The sequence below is a fragment of the Heliconius melpomene genome, chromosome 1, assembly GCF_056956725.1.
Source record: "Heliconius melpomene rosina isolate 202511_hmr_F chromosome 1, ASM5695672v1, whole genome shotgun sequence".
Classification (NCBI taxonomy): domain Eukaryota; kingdom Metazoa; phylum Arthropoda; class Insecta; order Lepidoptera; family Nymphalidae; genus Heliconius; species Heliconius melpomene.
In genome coordinates this window covers 15,553,297-15,579,606 of record NC_140389.1, presented here as the reverse complement: position 1 = coordinate 15,579,606, position 26,310 = coordinate 15,553,297, and the positions used below count along the sequence as shown (strand labels likewise).

At 33.9% G+C, this 26,310-nt stretch overlaps 1 protein-coding gene across 4 annotated transcripts in view; it reads right to left on the bottom strand.

The window, feature by feature from the left end:
* Positions 1–26,310, bottom strand: part of LOC146541720 (pseudouridylate synthase RPUSD2-like) — a 314,100-nt gene that overhangs the window by 44,196 nt on the left and 243,594 nt on the right. For 2 of the 4 annotated variants that reach the window (XM_085190848.1, XM_085190838.1), the window contains one exon: positions 22,337–22,589. The exons of the other annotated variants lie outside the window; for them this stretch is intronic. In XM_085190848.1, coding sequence (XP_085046974.1) covers positions 22,337–22,510 — 174 coding nt within the window. In that variant the 5' untranslated portion in view covers positions 22,511–22,589. The remainder of the gene's footprint in view (positions 1–22,336; positions 22,590–26,310) is intronic. 4 annotated transcript variants of the gene reach the window in all.

Here is a 26,310-nt window from a genome sequence, read left to right as displayed (position 1 = left end):
GCAGAACTCAACGCCTACCAGAATATTAAGCGAGCAAGGAAATAGAAATATTAAATATTTCATTTCCCAAATAAGAATCTAACCATCGTATTTGCTGTCGCAAGCTTGTGCCCCTATGCCACGATGGCCTATAAATACAAATTATTACATATTATCATATAAATATAATTAATTATATTTTATATATATTATGAAGAACGGAGTGTCTTAACACTAGGTTTCCTCTATTACACTGCTGTGCGCAGGATACAGCGCAAAGTTGGTTTTTAATAAATTAATATATATAATTATATTTTATTCAAGACAAAAATACGGCTAATAGTTACCTATTTATACACGAAGGGAACAAAGAACTAAGTAGAAGTGGTCACGTCCAAAGAATCTGACCTATCGGTTTGGGCGGACGCCAACATTCTAATTAATAGCCTATACATTTTACGATTCGGCGGGTAACAAATGTATTATACAAATATCTCTTATATATAGAGAAATATATATTAGTTCTGTATGTATGTTTGTAACACTACTTCTCCTAAACGGCTGGAACGATTTGGTTGAAATTTTGAGATGAATTTCTACGGGATCGCGGATAGTTCGAAAATATATTTGGGCCTAAAAGGTGGTAGGTACCATAGTTGGTGTCTGTAATGCAATAGACTAGCTAAATTATAGGAAATCAGTATATTAATTAAATAATAATGTTATTTATTACAAGCGTGAGACTGTAAACGTGACAGGTTGTGTTTTTGATTCCCACTCGAGGACATGAAATATTTAATATAACGCGGCGTTCAGTTCCGCCACACAGCGGTAAGTGATGAACGGAAGTGTCTTCATGGGATACAGTGTGAAGCTTATAAATATTTTTAAATATATATTTTTGTAATACTTTATTTGCGGGTAGGAAAACGACTGCGTGCGCTAGTATATAGAAAAGTACTAAATCTCTGTCTAGGTCTTGGATAGATAAAAATGTTTACGGTGTCTTATATAAAATAACGAAATTGTCTTTTTACTTGAGCTTTTATCTTTTGATAGATGCTTTAACATAACTATACATCTATACATATAAATAAAGGTTGAATGGGTCTATCTGTGATTTTTAAATAAAAGTGTTTCTTCCAAGTGTATATAGTTATTTACAGGATACTAAAATATAAACAAACAGTTTTAAAATTTTCGTCACTCTTTCTGTTTGTCCGGGCTACTCTCTCTATAGTTGGATCGGATTTTATAGGACTAACACTGAACGATAGAGGAAGTTGTGGAGCAAAATGTAGGTTAAGTTTGTCCCGGAATTCCTGCGGAATCGGGATTTATGAGTGAAAAGTTTTCTATTTTTAAATACATTTTGTTGCCATAGATTTGAAAAATAAAGTTGTCGAAGAAAAATTTATAAACTATATGGTATATACAGACCGCGAGGCGTAAGCTGAGATGCATTTGTGCGAGGCATTCATTACCGGAAGTAGAGCCAGAAAAAATTTAAAATAAAATCTATTATTATTCATCTGTAAGAAAAATTAAACATAAAAATCTTCTACATTTTCACTCTCGTCTTAAAGGTCAACACTAGTTACAGAAAATAAATTTAATTATATTATAAACATTTATTCTACATATTTATATACGAGTATACATAAATAGTTATAAATCAAAAGCAATTATTCAAAATGTCAGTAAAATTTAACATTGTAAAGTTACTTTTACCATTAATGTTTAAATGTACGTAATGCGCATAAACTCGCACAGTGTGGTATACTCGTATGGCAGCGGTAGGTATAGGCAATATAACGCAGTCGTCATAAATGTTTCGGAAAGTAGGTTGTGAGGTCCAAGAACCAAGGTCGATGGGCGTGGTTATCGATGGTGTAAGTTACGACAGTCGAAGGTGGTCTTTGAGGATTTTTAAGCCCAAATAATTTTGAAGTATATAACTTTTGTTGCAGAAAATTAAAAAAAAAATTCATAATTTCATTATTAATTGACTTAAAATGATCTAAAAACTTCTTTTATCTTTTATATTTTCTAATATTATAAATATATTCTATTATATTTATTTTATTGAGGCATACCGTATGTTTTGTATACTAAATAATAGCTGTAAGTTACCAAGGATCAATCCTGATAAATAAATTAATTTAAAATTATAATGTTTAAAGTATAGTAAGATGAGTAAGAACTGAACTCGTGACCTTTCTAGTATATTATCAGGTAAAGACATCTGTTTTACATTAAAATGAATAACAATAGAAGGGACAATAACATAGTGTGCAGTAAAGTACTCTTCTCTTATCGTCGTTTGTCTGTATAAGTTTCTACAATATGTTTGTTTATATAGTTCAAGTCTAATTGTTTGTACGATAATTTTAAATTTGAAGCTTAAATTTATTTAATGCAATATGAAAGTTTAACTTTAACTGAAGAAGTAAATTAACGAGTTAAACTAGTGGCGATTCACTCTGTTTTCCCTTTTTGTTTTATATAGATATCACATATGAATTTTTAAAAAAACCGACATTACAACTCACAATAGGCGATGAAATCTAAAACTCGAAAAAGTTTTACAATCTTCATATTAACTTAAGTAATAAAAAGAGCAAAAAATCGCTAGCACGCCATAACTTGAGGTAACCGCAAACGGTTTACGAGTTACGAGAAACCCGCCGTATATGGAACAATATGATTTTAAACAAAATCATTGGTTTCGCGGTTAACTTTCTGGGCACGAGTAATCTAAAAGTGCTTTCAGCGAAACATTCGAATTTTCAACATGAAATAAGTGAGCTTTTCAAAATGAAACGTATGTTCAACCAAAAGTTTATAGGTAATTGAATTTTTGAGTTAGACTTTGTAAATTATTGCTAGCAACTGAAAAGTAAGGCAATGATAGCTATTTGCTTTCCTATTTTTACTTATATTACAATGTGAATTATGAAATTTGAAGCCGCGACCTGCGTGCTAATTATAAAAGTACTAATTGTAGTTGTATTATAGAAAATCAGTAAAACAGCAATTATAAATTATACATTAATGGTTGCTTAAAGTCTCAGTACAATTAAGTATTAAGAATATTTCTTTAGAAAACCTATAACGTAATTAATTGAACGAAGCGGGATTTGAACCCGAGCCTTTTGAAAACCGTCCAAACCTTCTGCACATTAAGTCATACATTCTCATTCAGCTACGTCGTAATTTTTATACGCTTGTACCAACTTACTCTTGTTTTCTAAAAAGTACCTATATTTTTGTAAAAGATCTTTTAAAATTAGAACAAAAGATCGTAACATTGAATTGATCTTTAAAGTTTAGTACGAAAAGTTATGGTACATCAGCTTTACGCTGCATCCCGCACACAGCAGGGTAGGCAGAGTGTCCCTAGTGTTACGACACTTAGTTCTCCACTTTCTACCGATTTTTGGAGACATTGCGTGTGTGTGTGGAGATATTCATAAAAACAAAAACGATAGCAACTGTAGAAAGATACACTACTATATCTTTTTATTTTAATGGTACCAAAAGCCGCAGATACTATAAACATGATGAATCATAGCTACTATAATTCCACGTAATTTAACAATTATTGTTATAATATGGATTATTATATTACTAAAGAAATATTTATATGATAGTCGATAGGAATGTTAATAAAATTCATTTATTTAATGTCGTATAAAATTTTTTGTATTTTAAATAGATTTATATTTTATTTATTCATATTTCTTATTGATATAACTTTTTTATTTATGAACCGATTCAAATAAAATAAAAACAAAGTAAATTTTATCAAAGTTTACAATAGTGATAAATACATCAAAATCGGCACATGCCTTCTTTTACATTGATAAACATATATTGTAACTCATAGTAAAAATCAAACGGATCGACCAAACACGTGTACAGAGGAAACGATTTCCAAAAAAAACTCCAGCTTCACGCTGTATCCCGCAAATAGCAGGGTAGGCATTGGGAACCTAGTGTTAATTTATTTATATACACGTACAAATAAATATTATAAATCTTAAGTTTTATAATTAACTGATAAATACAAACATATAAAAGCAAAAACATTTTAGCCAAACATTTACTGCCATTCCCATATTTAAGATCAATTCGACAACGGCGCCTTTAATGCAGTATCAATGGCGTCCAATTTCAACTGAATTCACCAAAAACCCCGCGACAGCCAGAACGAAAGACGAAAGTATAAAAAGGCAAGTTATTCGAAACGCGACGGGAGTCGAAATACGATCGGCAAAACGTAAAAGTTGATTTCGCTAACGAAGACAGCCTAAAAAACGGCTACAATGCTAAACTGTTGAAGGGTATGAGAATAAAGCCTCAAATGCCTCAACAGACTGGCAAATATTTCTGCGAAATTACTTGTGCCTGTATGGAGGTGTACGAGCTGGGATTTTGTTGGAATTAACTTAAGGTGAAGTTGAGTTAGTATTTTTTTAAGTATAAATGATTGTTTTTAAAAGAAATCGACGAAGAAACATATCTCTAAAAATGTGTAAAAAGTGGATAAATGAGTGTCTAATCGCTTTTTTTAAAGTACTGTATTGAGGATCTCTGTTGCTTAGCTAGTGTTTGTTTATTGTTATAAAAAAAAAACATAAAAAATCCAGGGCTGATTTATAAGAACTTCTTCATTTTATTGATAAATCACATAAAATGTATTGAAATATTTTTTGCTTAAACCATCCTTCGCACCTATGGCTATCCATAGGCACGGCATTTTACACGATATATTAAGGCACTCTTTTCTCTCTTTCCTGTCCAATTTAGAGACATTGATAAGCTTATCTAGCTAGACGAAAGGAAATGAAAGTAATTCAAATCATTAACGAAGAACACTGCTATAATAAAAATAAACATTATCAACATCAAAAAAGAGCACGTAACAAAATTATAATACTAATTTCTTACACGGCTTACATTTAAATATAATATTTTAGAGGTTTCTAAGAAAGTCGAAGTGGACAATGTTTTTCTAGTACAATACACTATAACACTTCCTTCATAAAGAAGGGCCGTACTGCATTTTAAGTGCGTACAAAGGTACATGTACAAACATTGTTGAATTTACAATATTATTAAATATGAGTATAATTGAGATTCTACTAATACAGCAGAGTGTTTTAACACTAGGTCCTCTCTGCCTACCCTGCTGTATGCGGGATACAGCGTGAAGCTGATTTATTTGATTTTCATTTATTTTTACTAATGCATAATAAGTATAGGTATTTAGATTTAAATATTTTAATTTCATGCTCGTATCTTGCACATAGCAGGGTAGGCAGACTAAACTTGGGAATCTAGTGATAAGACACTCTTGTTTCCGTTTCACTTCCGTTCCTCAATTTTGGCCAAATTCTGGAGGCACTGGGTGTTGAGTGGCGGAACGCAACGCTGAACTTATTTAAGCCTACCTTTTAAAGTAATAGAAAGTAAAGTAGTTAGAAAGAGCTTTTGCGCTTAAAGTATGATAATATATTTCCAATGTAATTATTATACGTGATGTCCAAGTTTAATAAAAACATTGAGTCTTGCTAATTATTTTCAGATTAAATTGTTCTTGAGAAATGTTAAATTAAACATATTAAAGTGCCATGGCTAAAAACGGGTTCCAACATTTTTGTCTTTTCTCTTTTTAGTCTACCTCAAAATATTTGTATAAAGTTCTGTGCACAATAAATATAAATAAAACTTTTGACAGGTTTAAAGTCGTAGTATAAATTAACAAAAAAATGTTTTCCAACTATATATCACTTTAGGTGTTAGATATCGAAAAAAAATATATACATCAATTTCAATATTAGCATCGATTCTCGCATAACAGAATAGGCAGAGAAAAGTAGTGTCAAAGCACTCCGTTGATTCCACACTTTATGACAAAGATATATAAAGCTATCATCATAATCAATCCAACTAATACATACCATCTTCTCACATAAGCCCAATATATATGTTCACATATGGATAGAAATAAAATAAAGGACAAACATCAACAGTTTTAAATATAGTTAAAACGTAAAACTTTTCAGAGTATAAGCCCGAAAACACGAGTTTTCTAACTTTTCAAAGGGAAGCTAGCTCGATACTGGAAACTTTTTGTGGTATACATTTTGCGTGGACGCACAAAAAATATGGGAGAGCTCGCTCTCGCTACGTTATTGAAATTTGTGGACCGGTTTGTTTGACAAAAAGCAAAAGTTTCGCGGTCCCCTTGACCCTTGTCAAAGGGTGTCGAGTCGATAGGTCTTCCTTTATAGGGATTTTTGGTGATAGCTGAACGGATAGTGTGTCAGAAAGGACTAAAGAAGTTAAGATCTTCAATAGTTCGTGAGATTGTTTTGGGAATTATTAAGATTTATGTTGTATATTCGTTTTCTGTTCGTTTGTTTATTATTAGTGTATATATATATTTTTATGTATCCTGCATGAGAGATATCACCAAATATATCGAACGAATCGAACCCTCAACTTTTCGCGTTTACAGGCACACGCTTGTGCCCCTACCCCAGGAGCTTCAAATATTATTATCAAATATTTTCATATTAATCCCTAGAAATGATTTTCTGAATGTGCAAAATATTGAGAACAATGTCGTATATCACTAAATTCAATCAGCTTCCATTTGACATTTGAAATTAATGAATATACTTTTAATTTTTTATATTTATCTTTTTTTATGTATTTTTTTTTTTTATATTTATCTTTTTTATTACCGGTCAATTTCCTTCGTGTGTTTTCCATACAACGTGACATTGGCGAAATGAATTGTGCTCAACTGGCACGCTCGAAACGCCATATTTCGAGAAATCAATCAATCAATCTACTTTTAATTTCCAATTTATACTTTAGTTGACTCTAAACAAATCATAATTAGTAGACTAAATTATTAATTTATATTCAAAGCCAGTACTTGGTCAAAGCTCGTACTTGATTTAGATACAATATTTTTAAAACCAATTTATATAACATTTTATTACGATTTTTTCAAACAGATTGTAAATAACAAACGCAAAATTCAGCTTAATTAAAACTTGTCGTGTACATTCAAACAAAAACAATATAATTTCGTGATAAAAGTCCGTAAAACACAGCGTGAACCTCCAATTTTGGGGACCATTGGGTAATTAATAATGGGAAGTTTCCTTTAGACTTCGCCAAATTGAATGATCAAAAGCGATTCGATGAACTCGATATTTCAAGTGAGTCAGAAAACATTTTCGATTTGTTAATCTTTCGCAGTGATATTTTATAGGTATCTTATATAAGAACCTGTTTATAAAAATCGGCGGGTCCTTTAAATTGATATAAAATGTTTATTTCAGTAGTAGGTACGATAAAAGTTTATTTTTCTCATACAAAATGAGCTTTACTTTTTTACTTTTAAAAAGGGCATCGACCACTTTCAACGCTCGGATGGTTATAAATAATTTCGATGATATTTGTTCAGTTATAATAAAATATTTTCACCATCTAATACATGAGGAATTGTATATAATTATAAGACAATGACGGCCGTCATGATATAGTGGGATGACTGTATTTAAATAATTTTTCCCTCGCTATAATAGACACGGCGCGGCGTAGAGTTCCGCTACTCAACAAACAAAGTTTCAAAACTTGGACGGAGAATGAAGAACGGAGTGCCTTGCCACTAGGCTCTTGCTAATCAAAATGAATATTGCTATCATCACTAATTATAAAACATTTAATTCCATTCAAGTGGCATGAGCTGACGTTGACGTTTATCCGGTCAGGTCAGTCAGATATTGGCAATGCAAATATTTGTTCTGGTCTGATTAGGATTAGGACAGGCTATCGCAATCGATATCGGTTCGGTGCACGTATTGTCGTGTTATATAATATTAGACGTAATGGTGCGTGCTGAATAACATATGAGATACGTTATAAATGATAGTACAGGTTCAAATACGTTTTGGTGATGATGATGAAGATTAATGCCTGAGTAACAAATCATTTTGTTAATAGCGAAATCGGAATCCACATAAATATTCGTCGACCGTTTGCAGCGTTGAGTTCCACCACTCAGCACGCAATTCCTGCAGAAATTGTCTTACTGGAGACAAAGTTGCTTAACACTAGGTTATCTCTGCCAGCCCTGCCATATGCCGGATACAACGTGATTAAAATATAATGGAAATTATTTTAAGCAATACTTGAGCCTATAAACCATCAAAATTTTCTCTCTCGTCTCCTTCCTCCATGATAGTCCCTATATTTATAATAGATAGCTATCAACAATAGACGCCTACAATTTTTTATACATAACGCATCGACGACATCGACAACATCGTGTTATTTGTCGTGTCGTTTACATTTCAATATGGACGGGAACCGGAAATTGGTTTGCAAGCACTGTGAACGCTTCAAATGATTTGTATCGGCGGTGCGATCACTTAGGGGTCATGGATCCTGCGGAACTATTACCAACTCTATTTCTGAAATATTAAGGTTCCCTTTGGAATGGATTGAAACACACAAAACAAGGTGCGCCTAGCTTGTGGTAGCTTTCAAAGGGCTTTTGGAATATTAAAATGTATATGGCGGTGAACCGTAAACATAAGGTATGGATATTCTTTTGGTTTCATCATATAGATAGATCATATAGGTATAGACTTTGAATTTTGTTTCCAGATTTTTCTATAAATTTTGGCTTTAATTTTTAATATGATATATATAAATTATATTTAATATGATAAGAATTACATATTTGTGTATATAATTACCATTATTTCTGTAATGGAGAAGAATATTACGTTTAACATGAAAATATACAATCCAATATATTATGTCATTCATGGAAAATATATGAAAATTTTAATATCGCGAAATTACACCCAATCTCTTGTTAATACTCACTCAGTGAAGTCTGCTAAAAGCTGTCTGGTCTCTAAAGAAGTAATAGCAGAGACAAAGCTGACGCTCCACTAAAGTTATAGCTTTATTATTATTATAAGTGCTAGAGGTGCTATAAATCATAACTTTGCGTTGGTTTAAGTTGCTAAGTAGTGAGTGATAACTGTCGAATATCTGAGTGCCTTACCAGAAAGGGTAAATGAAAATAATTCATTCTCCCGAGTAGAAATGTAACCCTAAATTATGAGTACGACAAACTGTCATAGTGTACCAGTGTGTGATATGTCATACAACAAAATTAAATTTTAATTAGGGTTGTATACCACCATTGTATATGGTGAAAATGCCATAGCTTATAGAAAACAGGATAGTATAATATTTTTTATGCATCTCTTTATTAATCCACACAATTTTCAGAGTGAAAATGAAACTCACAATCGTTGTTTCTCATCATAATATTATAAGTCTGAAAGAGCTTGTCCGGTTCAACGCACTAATCTCGGGAACTTTTGGTTTTAATTGAAAAAAACCTTATGTTTTGGATAGCCCGTACATATTGTACGGGCTATATTACGAAACGTTGATAATGAATATCATGTTTCATACAAAATTACGGATAAGTATCCACCAGCAAAAGCTACAGTACTATTATTTTATTATAATAACTACAACCACTAGTATACTATATCAACTAAAATATTCTAGAGTAAAGCACGCATCTTGTTGTCTAGTGGTAGCTCCGTATGAATGCAGGTTTCATGAATAGTTAATAGATTGGCAGAGAGCCAGTGAAACCTACTTGGTTCACGGCGCAGGTCTTTTTGCTGTAGGCGGTTAGGAATATGTTTAACAGAAAAATTACGTTGAGTAGAAATCGAATCCACAACTATTGTAGATTTAGATATTTTATTGTCTAGTTTAGAAAATTATAAATTATATGTAATTCTGTCGTTGCGAAGAGGCGCTTGTGCCACTGGCCTACTAGTGTCTTAAAACTTCTTACTTAAAGGATCTCAGGTTCCCTCTACTTTACCTGCTGGAATACAATGTGAAGCTAAAAAAAAGAATATCTCATAGCAAGAAATCAATTTCATTCTTTACAAACCACTTAAACAAAGTAAGCCACCGTCTAGTAAGTTTGAATACATCTTTCACTATTAAACAACTGACGTACTTCCCTCAGATATATCTACATACGTATTTTAACTGGTATTTGCTAGGGGTGGCTACGAAGGGGTTGAATTACGAATGCGAGGGGAAACAAGAGTGCTGTGTTAGATTTAAATTTAAGTGGATGCAAATCAAATTTACAGTAGGAGGCTATTTAAGTACATTTTCACACATTGTTTACTATATTCTATTTAATCTTTTATTTCCATCAATTAGAAATGTCCTAGCAATAGTTCCCAATAAATATTTCTACTCTACGTAAGTATACTTGTATGTTAATATAGTATATTGACATATATTATATAATAAGGTTCCTTGACCCAGTCATATGTGAGTACAGATATCACAAATAAAGAAATCGTACTGACATTCACTGACTTCCCTACAAACCCACTTCATAATAACTTATTTCAAATTCGTCACACGCACTGTATATAAGCTTATCAAATATAAGCAAATTTGAACCTTACTTATAGGAGAATACGGTAAAAATTACGACAAATAAAAAATATACTTTTGACATTATTTTGTACATTTGATTATAAGCCTTATGGCATACACTTTTAGTATTATAATGGTTTCAATTTAAATTTGTGGGTCTTCGTATCAAATGTTTGATTTTACCAAGCCGATGCACACCTCGTGACTCGAATTGCGGAACGATTTAAAATCGATAATTGTGTTCGATGTCTCGATTACGTCTATTGATGTTAATTAATTCGTTTCAAGTTAAAGGTTTGTTAGAAAAGGAAGTGTAATTAATATTAAATTTGTTCATTGAAAGTAATTTATAGATTTTTAATATTTTTAAAGTGTCAATTCACACTTAGGAAAAAATTTACACTTTTTTTAAGAAACCATATAAAAATTTGAACATAATTTGAACCTGCTCCTCATGGAGGCTTAAAAAAAGTAATTATTTATAGATTTTATGTTATAAGGCATTGACATGACTTGGTTTTTCATTTTTGTCTTTAGTATATTTTTTAGTATAATAATTTGTACATTAACACACTTTTTAAGTAAAACAAGTTAAATAAAAGCTTTTATAAAATACTCCAGATGGGATCGAACCCATAATCATCGCATTTACATGAATTACGCTTTCATCTTTTTACAAGTTCTTGCTGTAAAAATAAATAATTTTATTTCAAACCTAAAAAAATATATATTTCACTTATAAATCCCTAAAAACACAGTCACACACAAAATGACATTATAATTTTAACATATTATACATATAATAGCACTCAACACATTAAATCCGCTTGTATAATTTTATTTTGGCACGGCATGTAAATATTTACGTTAGAAGCTTATGCTGTATTATTACTGTAGACGTGACAATGTCTGACGCCATATTAGAGTTAATTTATTATAAAGTATGAAAAAATATAAAGATGACAGTTGCTAAGAGTTCATTTAAATACATTTCTTTATTAGCGCCGCGTTGAGTTTCCTATGTCAATATACAATGAGTCATAACGATGATGGGATTTAGGTGATGGTATACCGCATATAGCAGTGTTGGGCAGAGAGAAACTAATGTTAAGACACTCCGTCACCTGTTTTCCGTCAAATTTTTGAGACTCGTCACCAGAGCGGGGAAATGAAAAATTTTAAATATTTCATTCTTGGGAATTGAACCCACAACTATCGCGTTTAAAATCGCACGCTTGTAGCTCTATGCAACGACGGCCTCTACTATACCAATTTAAACATTTTTAATTTGCAAACCAAAAAGCTACCTAAAACTTTATCTTATCTTATAGCTTAGCAAATTTCAAATTCCACAGACTATAATTTAGACCCAAAAAAAGAAACACCGACCCACCCAAAAAATGATGGCGAAACAAAATCTCGAAGGTCTCAATCAATTCGGCTATCTTCATATATTTGACGTTGACAGATGCACTTACCGCTTCTCGTTTAATTGGATTCTGTCCGGGCTTTAGGCTAAAGGGGAACTTTTGTTTGTTTTTCAAGAATTTGTATCGGTGTACGCATGTAAATTTTATATTGAATTTATTGGAGAATCAATTTTACTTATTAAAGATATATATATATTACTATATAAATATATATATTACTATTTTTTTTTCTCAATTTTCCAGATTAACTCTGGATCACTCCGTTCTCCAATTACTACCTGAATTCGAAACATTGCGTGTTGAGTTGCCATATATTTTATTTAATGTGAATAGTAGCAAAATGGCAGTAGCATATAATAAATCATTTATATAAATGGGCTTAATAAGGCTTATGGAAGCAGTAGAACTGCAATCGTAAGTATCTTATGAATTTTATTAGGCATCTATAGAGAATAATATGTAATAGTCAATTTATATAGAAAATGTTATTAATTAAATAAAATATATACAATGCCTACAGTAGGGTTGGCAATGCTTAGAATAGGTTAGTGTCAGGACACTCCACTATTTATTATCAGGACATCGCGAGTTGAGATCCGTAACTCAATGACGTGTTTTGTTTTACTGCAGCTATATATAGGCTTTAAAAATTGAATACAAAAAAAAATTGCCAATTATCATAGTTTAGGAGAAATTGTAGCTCAAACCGATAGATAATCAAAGTATAATGATTTACTTTGACCAACGTTAAAAATAGTAAACGAAGCGATTAATAGTCCACACAGCGCGCGAGTGTATGACAACATTCATTAAATAAGTGAACGCAACTAGTTTCTAGTTTTCTAGAATTACTTAGGAATTATGTCAACTTAAATCATATAAATGTATGATAATGTATGGGCAAATATGTAAGAAATCTAATAGTATATTAAGATAGATTATTAGCATTTCTTGGAAAGGCAGAGATAGCGAGTTCGAATATAGTAGGTAATAGAGTTTTTTAATATTGCATTCCCCTAGGTTCCCTCTATTCCCTTACCTGCATTATGGAAAATAGCGTAAAGCTATAGAAATATAGTAAACGAATCACTTTTATATAACTGAACTGCATTAAAATGGAGAATTGAAGTAAGGATTCATTAAATATTTAATTATAAAAAAAAAACAAAAGTAATCGATATTTAAAGTGCACCTTTTCTAGTATGCATGCAATGGCTGGTATATGTAGAATGCAGTAAGGTAACATAAAGTTTGCACTACTAACCCCTTACAAAGCGGAAGACGCGAGACAATATAAAAAAACGTTTACTTCCAGTAATATATTTATGTTATACCTATGACTAAACTAAAGATGTAAGTTACAGTAGTGAATTCTTTTGTTACGAAGACATGAGGAATCTACAAGAAATCAATTTTTGCTATTCGGCGACGGAACCCTAAAAATAAAAACAAATGAAAAAACTCAATAAAACAAAACAACTTTAAATATCATCAAGTATCTGTAATCTTCATCTCGTAGGACAGAAAAAAAACAATATAGTAGTGAGAACCACATCTAAATAGGTTAAATCGAAACCAGTTAGCGTCCTGTTAATAGTGGGACCATTTGCGTTAACGGCTTTAACGCCGCGCGTCGTCGCGTCAAACTAATTTAAAGTGGTTAAATTACACTCGTAACGTATTTTGCATGCTCGTTTAGCGCTCTACTGTACATATGTTTGTATGTGGATGCACATATATCTCCTAAAATTACTAATAAAAAATAAATATTTTATTTTGTACGAGTACGATACGAGTACGAATGAAAATATTATATATACAATAGTAAATTAATGCCAATAATGAAGAAGAACGTGATCAGATTTAGACACGTCGAAAGAATGGGTGAAGAAAGAATGGTAAAATATGACGCAAAAGTGAGGTATAGGTACGTATAAGAGAGGTAACGAAGTATCGATCGAAGGAATGTCATGGTAAAACCATGAGGGCTCCAAGTATAAATCGCATAATGCAATCCAAGAAAATGTATAAAGAAGTATAGAAAGCTTCCTTATATTATTTAGAAACATCTATTACCTAAGTAAGTAAGTCTATTATAATATATAATAGTCTTTGAATCCACATTCACTAGTAAAGTTAAATATTTTTAAACCACAACTGCAACATATAAGAATAAAGTTACATATTTAATTTAGAAAGCTTCAATATACTTGAAGTTTAAGTGGCCAGATAACTATTTTAAGTGAATTATGATGACACGAGTAAGAAAATCATTGCTGGTCTGTCTCACTATGAAGTACTTTTTTTAATTCTTTGATCTAACAATAAATAATATAAAAACAGCAATTTTTGAGACAGAACTCAACATCACGATCGCCTCGATACCTCAGCGAGGAAATCAAAAATAATATTTTATTCCTCGAGTAGGAATCGAATCCACAACCGTTGCATTTACAGGTAGGCGCTACGACTACTACGCTATGCTATGACGGCCATAACGAACTTCTTAAGTCGCACATTTTTGCCAAAGTAATCTTAGGCATTCTACTGAGATAACCCTTATCTCTGTCAGCATTGATAGTCTCTTTAAACGTAAAGGAATTTAAGCTAATTAAAAATCTGTTTGCATATCAAGATTTCATTAGAATATCTTTATAATTACTAGATTGAGATAAATTTTCTTATTTACTACTCGTATTTTTCATACAAATAGGTACAAGAGTGTATATAAATATTTACAAGATGAAGATAAAATTACGTAACCTCAAGGTATGTAAGACAATATCTTTCACAAAAAATCTATCAAAAAACGATCTCTTACCGTTTCTCTTTATATCTTCTTATTACAATTTTCTTTTAGAAATGTGTTCTAAAATATCTAAGTGGGGAACGGAGTGTCTTGACACTAGGTTCCCTCTGCCTATCCTGCTGTGTGCGGGATACAGCGTGAAGCTGATTTAATTTTAATTCTATAAGCCATACTATCAGTTCTTAAATACCACCCAAACCCATAATTGGTACGTAAATAAACGATCACGGCAAAGGCACCGTGAAACTTAATGTTTTGCTTGTAGCGTCGTTGATGCTAATTTAATGTTTGATTTGCTTCGACATGTGCGGCATTGTGAAACGTTACAGTAATATAGTCTACCTTGTTAGTACTCGTAGTTGACGTCATCGTGCCGCAGTGGAATTGTGGCTGTAGGGTGATGGTTATGGGTTCGATTTTAAGGGCATATGTTTTTTTTAGCTTCACGCTTTATGCCGTATATAGTATCGAGCACATAGGAATCGAACACATAACCACCGCTTTTATAATCAAACACTGTCTCATTGGTTAATTAAACTGTATAGAAAAAACATCGATACCATCGAGTTTAAAATTAAACTTTAGCAAAAATCGGTATTACGAACAACTCCAAACAAATATTCAATAAATCAAATAAAAGGCACAATCATTGCGAATATAATAAAAAAAAACGCCCAACCAGTAATTTATTAAATCATTAATTAATAAACCTCCATACCTCAAGCATCGCTTGTTCCTTCCTTTTTTCCCTCCCCACTTTGTAGGTGGGCACATCAAATTAAACCATCCAAACTAAAATGTTTCGGCCCACTTAATACTATGTATATTTAAGTTATAAATCACATGATAATTACGAGATGTTCTCTCCGAGATCGTTTTGTACGATCGCAAATTCCTATTGCGTCTCTCTCACTTCCTGTCGTATGCATTGTATATTGAGTGGCGGAACTGAACGCCGGGATTTTTGCCTTGGTGGCAGAGCGAAGAAATAAAAATTATAAGAAATAACAAGTCATTCTCTCAAGTGGGAATCGAACTTGCAACCGTCGCGTTACAGTCAATATTTTAATACGTTGTGTTAGAGTTGTAAATTGTATTAAACTTGGTTTTAGTAAAACAACTATTAATATTTGAATAATTAATGGCTGGTGTTTATGAATCAATACGTCGCATGTTTAATGATAAATAATGAAACAAATGTTTCAATGACAAATGAAAAATGAGAGGTAATTATGAAATAAGTGTTTTAGGAATTAATGTTTGAGGAATGTTGTTGTTGTTGTTGCTCTTTATTTATGGCGTTCCGAGCGTGCCAATTCAGCACTAATCACTTCGCCAGTGTCACGTTGAATGGAAAACACACAAAGGAGAATGTACGGTAAAACAGATAATATAACGCAATAGGAGAATGCACGTTAAAAAGAGATCCAGCTAATATACTGCCTTCACCTATAAGTAAAAAGAATAGATATTATATATATACAAATATAACAATATATACATAATAAAGGGTTAGTACTAAGTAATATTTTACAAAATTGTTAGCTTATACTTTAATATTATTATATTTAATATATTTACATAAAAACTTACACAAAGGAGAAAATACAAACATTAACAAACATTGAACATTAAGGGGGCGGGGAACTATAAAAGGAAGGACATCATACAAGGGACGAATTAACTTGGGACATGTGAAAAGGATGTGGGAAGGGGAACCTTCATCCAGGCCACACTCACACAGTGAGTGGTCCCTGACCCTGATCTTAGCTAGGTGCACAGGTGTACTTGCATGCCCAAGGCGCAGTCGACAAATAGTTGATATAATCCTCCGTTTAGCAAATTTTTGAGAAAAGAACCAAGGTCGCCTTGGGATATTGGGTTGGATAGTAGCATAAAATTTACCTTTCTGAGATTTAGATAATTCCCAGAACTCAGACCAAGACACATCCAAATGAGTTAATGCAAGTGACAACAGATCCTGGGCCGAAATAAAAAAGTTATCTAAATTTCCACACTGGATGGCTAATTTTGCGCAAGAGTCTGCAGATTCGTTCCCACTGATTCCAGAATGCCCTGGAATCCATGCCAAAGTAACATCCAATCCCTTTAGATAACATGAGTACAGTTCTTCACGAATCCTTAAAATAATTGAAGACCTTAATTTACTACGAAATGGATTTCCCTTTATCGCCAATATACAGCTTAATGAGTCGGTACATATGACAGTCAGTTTAAAGTCATGGGAGAGTGTGAACCGGATTGCTTCTAACAAAGCAACAGCCTCACCAGTAAACACAGATGATTCGGGAGGACATTTAAATTGTAATATAATTTTGAATTTTGGTATCCAGCATGCTGCACCAACACAGCTTTCCTTAGAAAGCTTTGATGCATCTGTAAAGATGAGGACATGGTTTGAAAAATTTTCATTTACTATGGCTTAAAATTTTGTGTTGGTGTCAACATCTCCCTTGATTAGGCCAAGATTAGTGATGACAGTAGGATGGTGTACTAGAGCCTTATAAGGCGTGCGGAATAAAGGATTAGATGGAAAAGATGACAAGGGATGAGGAAGAGAGGTAAATTTAAGGAAACTATTGAGCAAGTAAGGGAGAGGCCTGCCTCGAGGGATGAGGTCCGCTAAATCAGATAGCTTAGACCATAGGGGATGGGAAGAAAGCTGTAACATTTTACCAACAAACCGATCAGATAGGAATTGTCGACGGATAGGAAAAGGCGGATCTACACATTCCACCTGCAGTGCGTTGGTGGGGGACGACTTCATTGCACCTATAATAATTCTTAGGCATTTGTATTGAATTTTATTGAGTTTCTCAGTAGCAACTTTGTTAAAGGGGTCTAAAACAAATAATCCATAGTCAATGTGACTACGGATTATGGCATTGTACAGTAGTTTAAGAGTATATGGATGTGCACCCCACCACACACCAGACACCGCTCTCAAAGCATTGATGCCGCTTTCACATTTTTTACTGATATGTTCAGCATGAGCAATTCCGTTCAGTCTTTTATCAAGAACCATGCCTAAGAATTTAACATTTTCTGCTAATTGAATAGTATTATTACCGCAAACTATTTGGAAATCAGGAGTTACTCTCTTTTTGGTAAACACTACCGCCCGGCACTTTGCTACTGATAGTGCCAAGCCATGATTGGAGAGCCACTGGTTTAGATAGTGCAAAGCAGTATTTAAACGATAAGTTATGTCCTCCACAGTTTTTGAGCTGTAGTAAAGGACGATGTCATCAGCATACTGAAGAATGTTACAAAAACTATTGACAGACAATTCGAGGTCATGGGTGTATACATTATACAGCAGAGGACTGAGAGCTGAACCTTGAGGCAAACCTTGCCAGACAAGTCTGGGAGGTATAGTAAGAAGTGGATGCTTTACAGATATTGATCTACCGGTCAGCAGATTACATATGAAATGAGTCATCCTTGGCGGAATACTCAGCTGATGCAATTTTTGCCTGAGTACCGGAAGAAGAACATTGTCATATGCAGACGCAACATCTAGAAAAACACCAACCAAATACTCTCCTTTGGCATATGCTCGTCGAATGTCTGTAGTAAAAACACTGAGACTATCTGTAGTACTTAACCCCTTTCTGAAGCCAAATTGAGAGGGTGCTAAGATATTTCTGCTTTCCACTGTCCACTCCAAACGATTTTTTAAAAGCCGTTCCATAATTTTTGATAAAGCAGATGCTAGGGCAATGGGTCTGTATGAATTAGGGTCAGAGGGACATTTTCCAGGTTTTAGGATGGGAATAACAATTTGGGATTTCCAGGATTCGGGAATGTTACCTGATTGAAAGATGTTGTTAATCAAATTTAAAAAATGTAGCTTAGACTTCTCATTTAGTCTAGCAATAAAAGAGTAAGAAACACAATCCTCGCCTGGGCTAGTGTCTCTCAAATCCGTTAAGACATTATTGAGTTCCTCAAATGAAAAACAAGCATCCATTTCATCCGAAGATTCAATCAGAGGGGATATAATTAAATCATGGGATGGAACAAAAGGAGGAGCCAGTTTGTTAGCAAAATCATTAAGCCACAAAGAGGGATTATTGGAATTGGGACTGGGAGCATTGTTAAGAGAACGACGAAATCTCTTAACATTAGTCCACACAAGGGAAGGAGGAGAACGGGGATCAAGGGATTCACAAAAATTGACCCATCCAAGTTTCTTCTTTTTCCCAATCATTCTTCTAAACTTCGCATCGTTACGTGCATACTCAATATAATTCTCCATAGTCATACAGACTGTGTACGACTCCTCAGCAGATGTTCGCCGAAGGACAGAATCAGAGCATTCCTGATCCCACCAGGGATTGAAATGCATCCAATTCTGAATGGAGTGTTTTTTTGGAATATGAGAGTCAGCTGCAGATACAATGGCAGAGATAAACCGATCATAGCAAAGAATGATATTCTCAAAATTACTAGACTCAGGAAGATTGTCAAGCATGCAATCCACAGAGTTAGCATACTTATTCCAGTTAGCTCTTTTAAGGTTATATTTAGGCAGAGCATTAGGGATGGGAGCAAGAGGAAGTCTATGGTACAAGGAAAGTAGAATAGGGAAGTGGTCACTACCATGGGTGGAAGGAAGAACAGACCATGATAGCTGGGAGGCAAGAGAGGGGGACGATAGGGAAAGGTCAATAGCAGTCCTTGGATTCTGGTTAGGAAGAACCCTACGAGTTGGTGAGCCATCATTGAGAATGCATAGAGATACATCATCAATCATGTCTACCAACGAAGGAGAAACTCCGTCACAGTAATAACACCCCCACAAAGTGTGATGAGTGTTAAAATCTCCCAGGACTAGCACAGGACTAGGAAGCGAAGAGATAACAGACTTAAGCTCAAGGAAAAGAGAGGAAGAGGGATGAGGAATATAGACTGATAGGAAGGAGATATTGAAAGCCCTCACGGCAACAGCATTAATCTGTTGGCTATGAGGGGGGAGAGGAATTAGGGAGTAGGGTGAGGAGTGCTGGATAAGGATAGCACTGCCTCCATACCCATCATTTCTGTCCTCCCTTAAACAGGAGAACCCCGGCACCCTAAAACGGGAACCAGGGACCAACCATGTTTCCGAGAGGGCAACAATGGCAGGTTTGTGCAGAGAAATAATATGAAGTAATTCATGCTTTTTAGCACGAATACTACCACTATTCCACTGCAGAATGGACAACGGCGCCATTGTTGAGAGTATTAAGGATATTGAGTAGGTTAGAGGCAACGTTGGACGGTATAGGAAGTTCATTGGCTGTTGAGATTATGCTTATGAGGGTTTTAGTTAAAGCAATCAACAGATCCTTACTAGATTCTGTTGAGCTGCCAACACCTTGATTAACACCTTCATTCAGAGCGCAGCCATTAGGAAGAGATGAGGAACAATTTGCAATTATGGATTGGTGAGCCTGTCTGTCATATCCCTTTGCTAAAGGAGCGCGGGGACGAGGAGTTTGGAAAACAGTCTTGCGGTAAGATTTGTAAGGAGTGACTGGGGCTAGGACTTTTTGTGGTTGGGAGTATGAGTAAGTAGGAGGGGAAAAAAGTTGTTTTGCGATATCCGCATAGGATCGTTGGACAGGAGGGAAACGAGAGGATGCCTCCATATAGGAAATACATTCCTGTGACATTGTAATTTTTATGGATTGTTGTCTTGCAAACTCAGGACAATCTTTGTCATTAGCAAAATGCTTGCTATCACAAAACAAACATACAGACATTTCTTTAGGTATGTCACATGTATCACCACAGTGAGCTTGGCCACACCTGTAGCACCTAGGCTGAGACCTACACTGTAATTTAACATGTCCGAATCTACAGCAATTTAAGCACTGGATGGTAGGATATTTATATGGTTCAACAGGTAGGGAAGAATGATATGAGAAGACCCTTTCTGGCAACACTTGTCCACGGAATGTAACTACAACCGACTGAGTCGGGACCCATGTAGTCACACCCTCACTAACACACTTTCTGTTCAAACGTCTCGCTTTCAAAATTGAGGAATGTTATTAATATATTAATAGGTTGAGGTTATGTTGGCGCAGTGGGTCAGTGTCATACTGTAAACGCGATAGTCGTTTCGGTTCGATTCGTACTCAGAGAAATTAATAAATTTAATTTTCGCCCTCTGGCGCGGCGTTGAGCTCCGCTACTATCTACGTAATCTCTTCTCGGTTCACTAATTAAGAAACTCAAAAACTCTACACTACGATCAATTCTTTTAATGATGTAAATTCTTTAAATATAATACGCATTTAACTAGACATTGCCATAGTAAAAAAACATAATAAACCCATAAAATATTTACGCGCACAGATAATAAAAAGGCAAGTGTCTAAATAAATAGTGCCATTCATACTGTCAAAGATATATTCGACCATTTGTATGTGTTCGCCGGCAGGTGCCTGAGATCTTGTTGTAAAGTAGGTAAATAAACTTGAGTTTTAATACCGACAGCTTCTATGTAGAAATACGAGGCGACACTATTGAATAAAACGAATACCCGTTTGGCTTTGGATATTTATTTTTTACCGATTGCAACGGTAAAAGGTATAATGTTTTTTTACACTTATTATGAAAGAATGTGAATTATTACCCTGTTTTATTCTTCGTACTGGTTAGGTTGTGGACGGTTGTCTTATTGTTCGCAACTAATCTTAATCATATCTTAGTCATACAATACAATTCGAACCAATAGTTCCTGAGATTAACGTGTTCAATCAATTAAACAAACAATCTTTTCAGCTTTATAATATTAGTATATAGTAGGTATAGATACTATGCTATTAATCCACATATTTCTAAATAAAGGAATCTTTTTCTAAATAACCAAGTCCATATAAGGAATGTAAGCGGTATGTCTGTAAATTTTATCACTATATCTTGGAACTGTCAGAGCAGCGTGAACAGGTAATACACTGAGGCTGGCGACAGAGGCATTTCAGTATATTAATACTAGTATTTATATTATAGTATAGAATAAATACGTTTCTATATAGAGGTTATTGCACCAATATCAGCTTGTACACTATGTACGTAGTAAGGTAGGCAGATAAAAGTTAGTGCCAAAACACTCTGCTTTCTGCCAGAATTCGTAACGTCGTACGTTCGTATGTGAAACACAGCGAAAATTCCCACATTAAAATAATGAGACCGAAAACATCCATGGATATGACAAAGGGTCAACGGTAAAGGTTGTATTGATGCAAAGTAATGTTACAACCTTTTTTTCTATTATTGCTTCCAATGACAAGGATGCAATAGTTTTTCATTTGTTTCACAGCCACTGGCCCACATAATGATTACCCAATTTTGATAGTATATATATAAATATGAATAGTTCTTTTTAACTATACGCCTTGCATATAGAAGATAACTTAGAGTTAAGACATCACATTCTTCGCTTTCCTCCTAATTCCAGTAATTAAGTGTGATATGGCAACTATAACATAAATGTTTACATGACAATATTATTTTGTAGGCACTAGGCGCTCTGCTTTATGCGGAACACAGCGTAAAACTAATCTACAAAATTTACCTTTCTTCCACTCTGCTGATGCTGCAAAGGCGGTATAAGCCTCAACGGTGGCGGGGCCGGCGGTAGGGCTGCCAGCAGCGGCGGCACTAAAGGCACCACACCCCCCATAGGAAGTGCCACCGCGAACTTCTGCATACCCATCCATGGCACAAACCACCCGCCGCCCGCCTGCATCGCCCCACCGTACCACGCCAGCGCGATTATCTAGCATACACTACCGGCATTTGCACATTTGGTGGTACACTAACACTACCTGTTGACAAATAAAAAATGATGTTAAAATTGTAAAATTAAAAAACATAGTAATAGAATGTATTTGTAAATAGCCTCGTATCGCGGCTAATTTATAAAACACATTGCAGGTAGCGTAGTGTTAAAACTCTTAGTTCGCCACGCATAGCCCATGTTTGGGATGTATTGACGAAACTCGAAACTCATCGCCGCGCTTTGTCTTAATCCAAAGCAAGGAAATGAAAATATTAATTCCCCGAGTGAGAATTGAACCCAAAACCAACGCGTTTTCAGTTAGACGCTATACCACTTCCCAATAATTCTTGCGTATGCTTGACTAAAAATCATGGTTGCCGGTTTAAATTCCGATCAGGGTAAAAACCAAATTTTGGCCTCGTGAAAAAAATTGATGATTAATCTTAATTATTTAAAGTAAAAATCTGGCTTTCAGACAGTTTACAAACAATTGCTGAGCACAATCGACAGTTTAGTGTCTGCTATAGAAAGGTTATTACGAACATTAAACAATATAAGATCAAAAGAACCGACAAAGCATTTGAGGAGCACTAACATTCAAATCAATTATTTATATTTCTAGTAGTTCATAATTACAAAACATAATATTTAAATTATAAAACAAAGTAACGAACTCACAATGAAGTCAGTCAATGTCTTTAAATTAAAAATATATGTGTACCTATACGTTCGAGAAATAGTTTTGCAAAAACCTAATTTGAGAAAGATACCAGATTTCAATGCCACCCTAATGCATTGTTTTGCCAGACAACAAAACTAAAATATTTTAATACAAAAATTCCTCTAACCAGAATCGAATACACGACCATCGCGTGCATTCATGATATTCCAAGAAGAAATCCGGTACCACAAAAACAAAACCGCCCGTCCAGCAGTTTTTGTTGCTTACGAAATATCCTCATTTATTTTGAAACATGTCAACATCAAGACATCAAGGACGGACCGTCTACGTTCTGAGCAGAATTTCCACGCCAATTCTCAATTGACAAGATGCATGTCTCATCATGTCAGTGGAGGTAGAACTGTTACTATAAATAGATTTACCAGTAGTTTTTCGTTATATCTTATATTAAAATTGGTTTAAGAAATATTAATTTCAAATAAAAACTAGATATTTATTCGTGAAATCGGCGCTATCAGAATATGTTAGATAGAAATAAAAAATTCTAGATTCTATAAAAATTTTTCAAAACTATCCATTATTATCGAAAAATGCGCAAAATTAAAAGAAGAATGTGTACGCCAATTTCTGTCTAATATATTAGTATTTTTATATTTTCCAGCTACATTTTCAAGACATAGAGTATTAATTAGTGGAATTCAACGCTGTGCTTAGCCTTGTTAGCATACCGAGGAAATTAAAGTATTTAGTTCCCCGAGAGGTAATTAATCCCACCACCACGATGTGAGAGTGTGTGGCCTTATTGAAATAGTTATAGATGTATTTGAAGACAATCTTCCCTTCTTAGGCTCTAACAAAAAATAAATAAAAACGTCCAATAAAATTACCTTCCACATAAACAATATCGATCGAAATGTTTTGTTTATAAAAGTAATGTATTTGTCGGGGGATACTTCCCGTTCGTAACACGCCGATCATTATCTCAGATCAAAGAAACGCCGTAGAATTCACATTTATTGGAGCGAACGGGAAAAGGGAGCGAGCGCTGAATGAAAATTGTCAGTTATTTGCTTTCTTGCCGTCGCGTCTCGTGAATGATGGGAGACCGTGAAAATTTTGTTGATCTACGTACATACATACATATATGTTTAGATATATGTATGTGGTACGTGAGCACTTTACTTCAAGATGTATAGACATGGAGTTAAGTAAGAACTCTCTTTAGGAGATATTTGAATGGAATAGGAAATAACAATGTTGTCGTTGCGATGTAAATCATAGAAACAACAATCTTATAAACGTTCGTATTACGATGTATATATCTTTCTTGAAATCGATATTTGTAATGACGATACAATATATATTTTTAATAGTTTAATTTTTAATCGATTTATTTCTACAGGGGTAGTAATAGATACAAATATAGACCTTAACTAAAACTCTCCCTCTTTCTCTATTTTTACTCTAGGAGATACTACAAGTGTAGTATTATGAGCACGTTCCAGGAAAGCTTTTTGTATTCCGCCGTTGGAAATATCATGTAGATTACATAATATAGCACTTTTTTCCATTCATGTATCCTTCAGACATATGTTTTTTAGGCAGTCCATTAGCCAGAACTTGTCCAAATGAAGTCCTTTTTTGTTTACTTTTTATACTGTCATCGACAGAAGTTTTCTTTTTCTTTTACAAACAAAAGATTCGTTGTTTCCTTATCTTCAATCATTCTTTTGGCAAATACTTGGACAATGATAAGGCCATTGTGACGACGACATTCTGTGACATTCAGAGAAACATTTTATGTATGGAAAGAAAATATATTATTCCTCTATAATGGAAGCCAATTATTGCGTAATTTCCAAATTATCAAATCTACAGATACTTTCGAAAACGTACGATTAGTACAATAATAATATTATTTTCTTCTTTTCTAATTCTAACTTTCATAGTTGTTTCTAAAAGAGATAGTTGACGAAAATTAAATTAAATTACATTTGCGTCGTCAAATATTTTAAAGGAGAATTTAGAATACTGAAAATCTTGAGCTTCGTCCAAGATTTAACAAAGAAAATTACGTCGTCTGATGGGAGGTCACGCTCACACGACATTAAAGACGGTCCACAATGTGGTCCGCGATAAATTTAAATATCTATGAAAACTCTACGCTAGTATAATATTGTTGAATATTCTTGTATTTTGTAATGAAAAAGTCATAAAAAGTGGCATTTCTTGTGTTATATTTTTCGTTTAATCGTCTAACTAGGCTAAGTGATTCCTTTCAGTGGAATTGAATCTTGAACTGTCGCACTCACTGTCTGTCAGGATTTATAAGATAAAACTTCTGAATGAATTGCAACTGCAACCTACAAGTATAAACGGGTACTCGCGGAGCCACAACGGACATCGATAAAAAGGAAGTCAGTTATTCTGATGCAATCATCATGTACCCAGTAATGGCTCGTACAAAACTCATTGCAAACCATTTGAGTATAAGAATGTGATGACAAAAAGCATATATAAAAGATACGTATGAGTATTCTAACTACCTTTCATATATTTAAAATAAATAGTTATATAAAACTTCAAACAAAAAAGATATATTTAAAATAGAGTAGGTTAGGTACATAATATTGGCTTTTGCGATTTTGAGAATTTGCGATATGGGTTGAAATTGATTTTTAGTTCATCAGTTCAGGAACGGAGTGTTTTAGCACTAGGTTCCATCGGCTTGTCTTGCTGTGAGGGAGAAATGTGAACCTGCTCTTTAGATCGAGGAAACAAAAATACAAATATTTAAACTTTTCTTTGAGTGATGTAATTTTTCAGAATTAAAAACCCGAAATAATGATAATATTTTACACAAACAAACGCACATGCAAACCCGATTGCATATTTTACAACTACAAGTAAAGAAGTAAAGAACTTGAGGTGTCAAGTTGCTTCCGTAAGAGGAAAAACACAAATCACCGCCAGTATATTTTAATGTGCATACAACTATTTACATAGTGCCTGTTCGTTCAAGAAAATTTATGGCTGGTTGTAAATAAGATATACGAAGTAATCAGACCCAATCTGACTTGCGAAG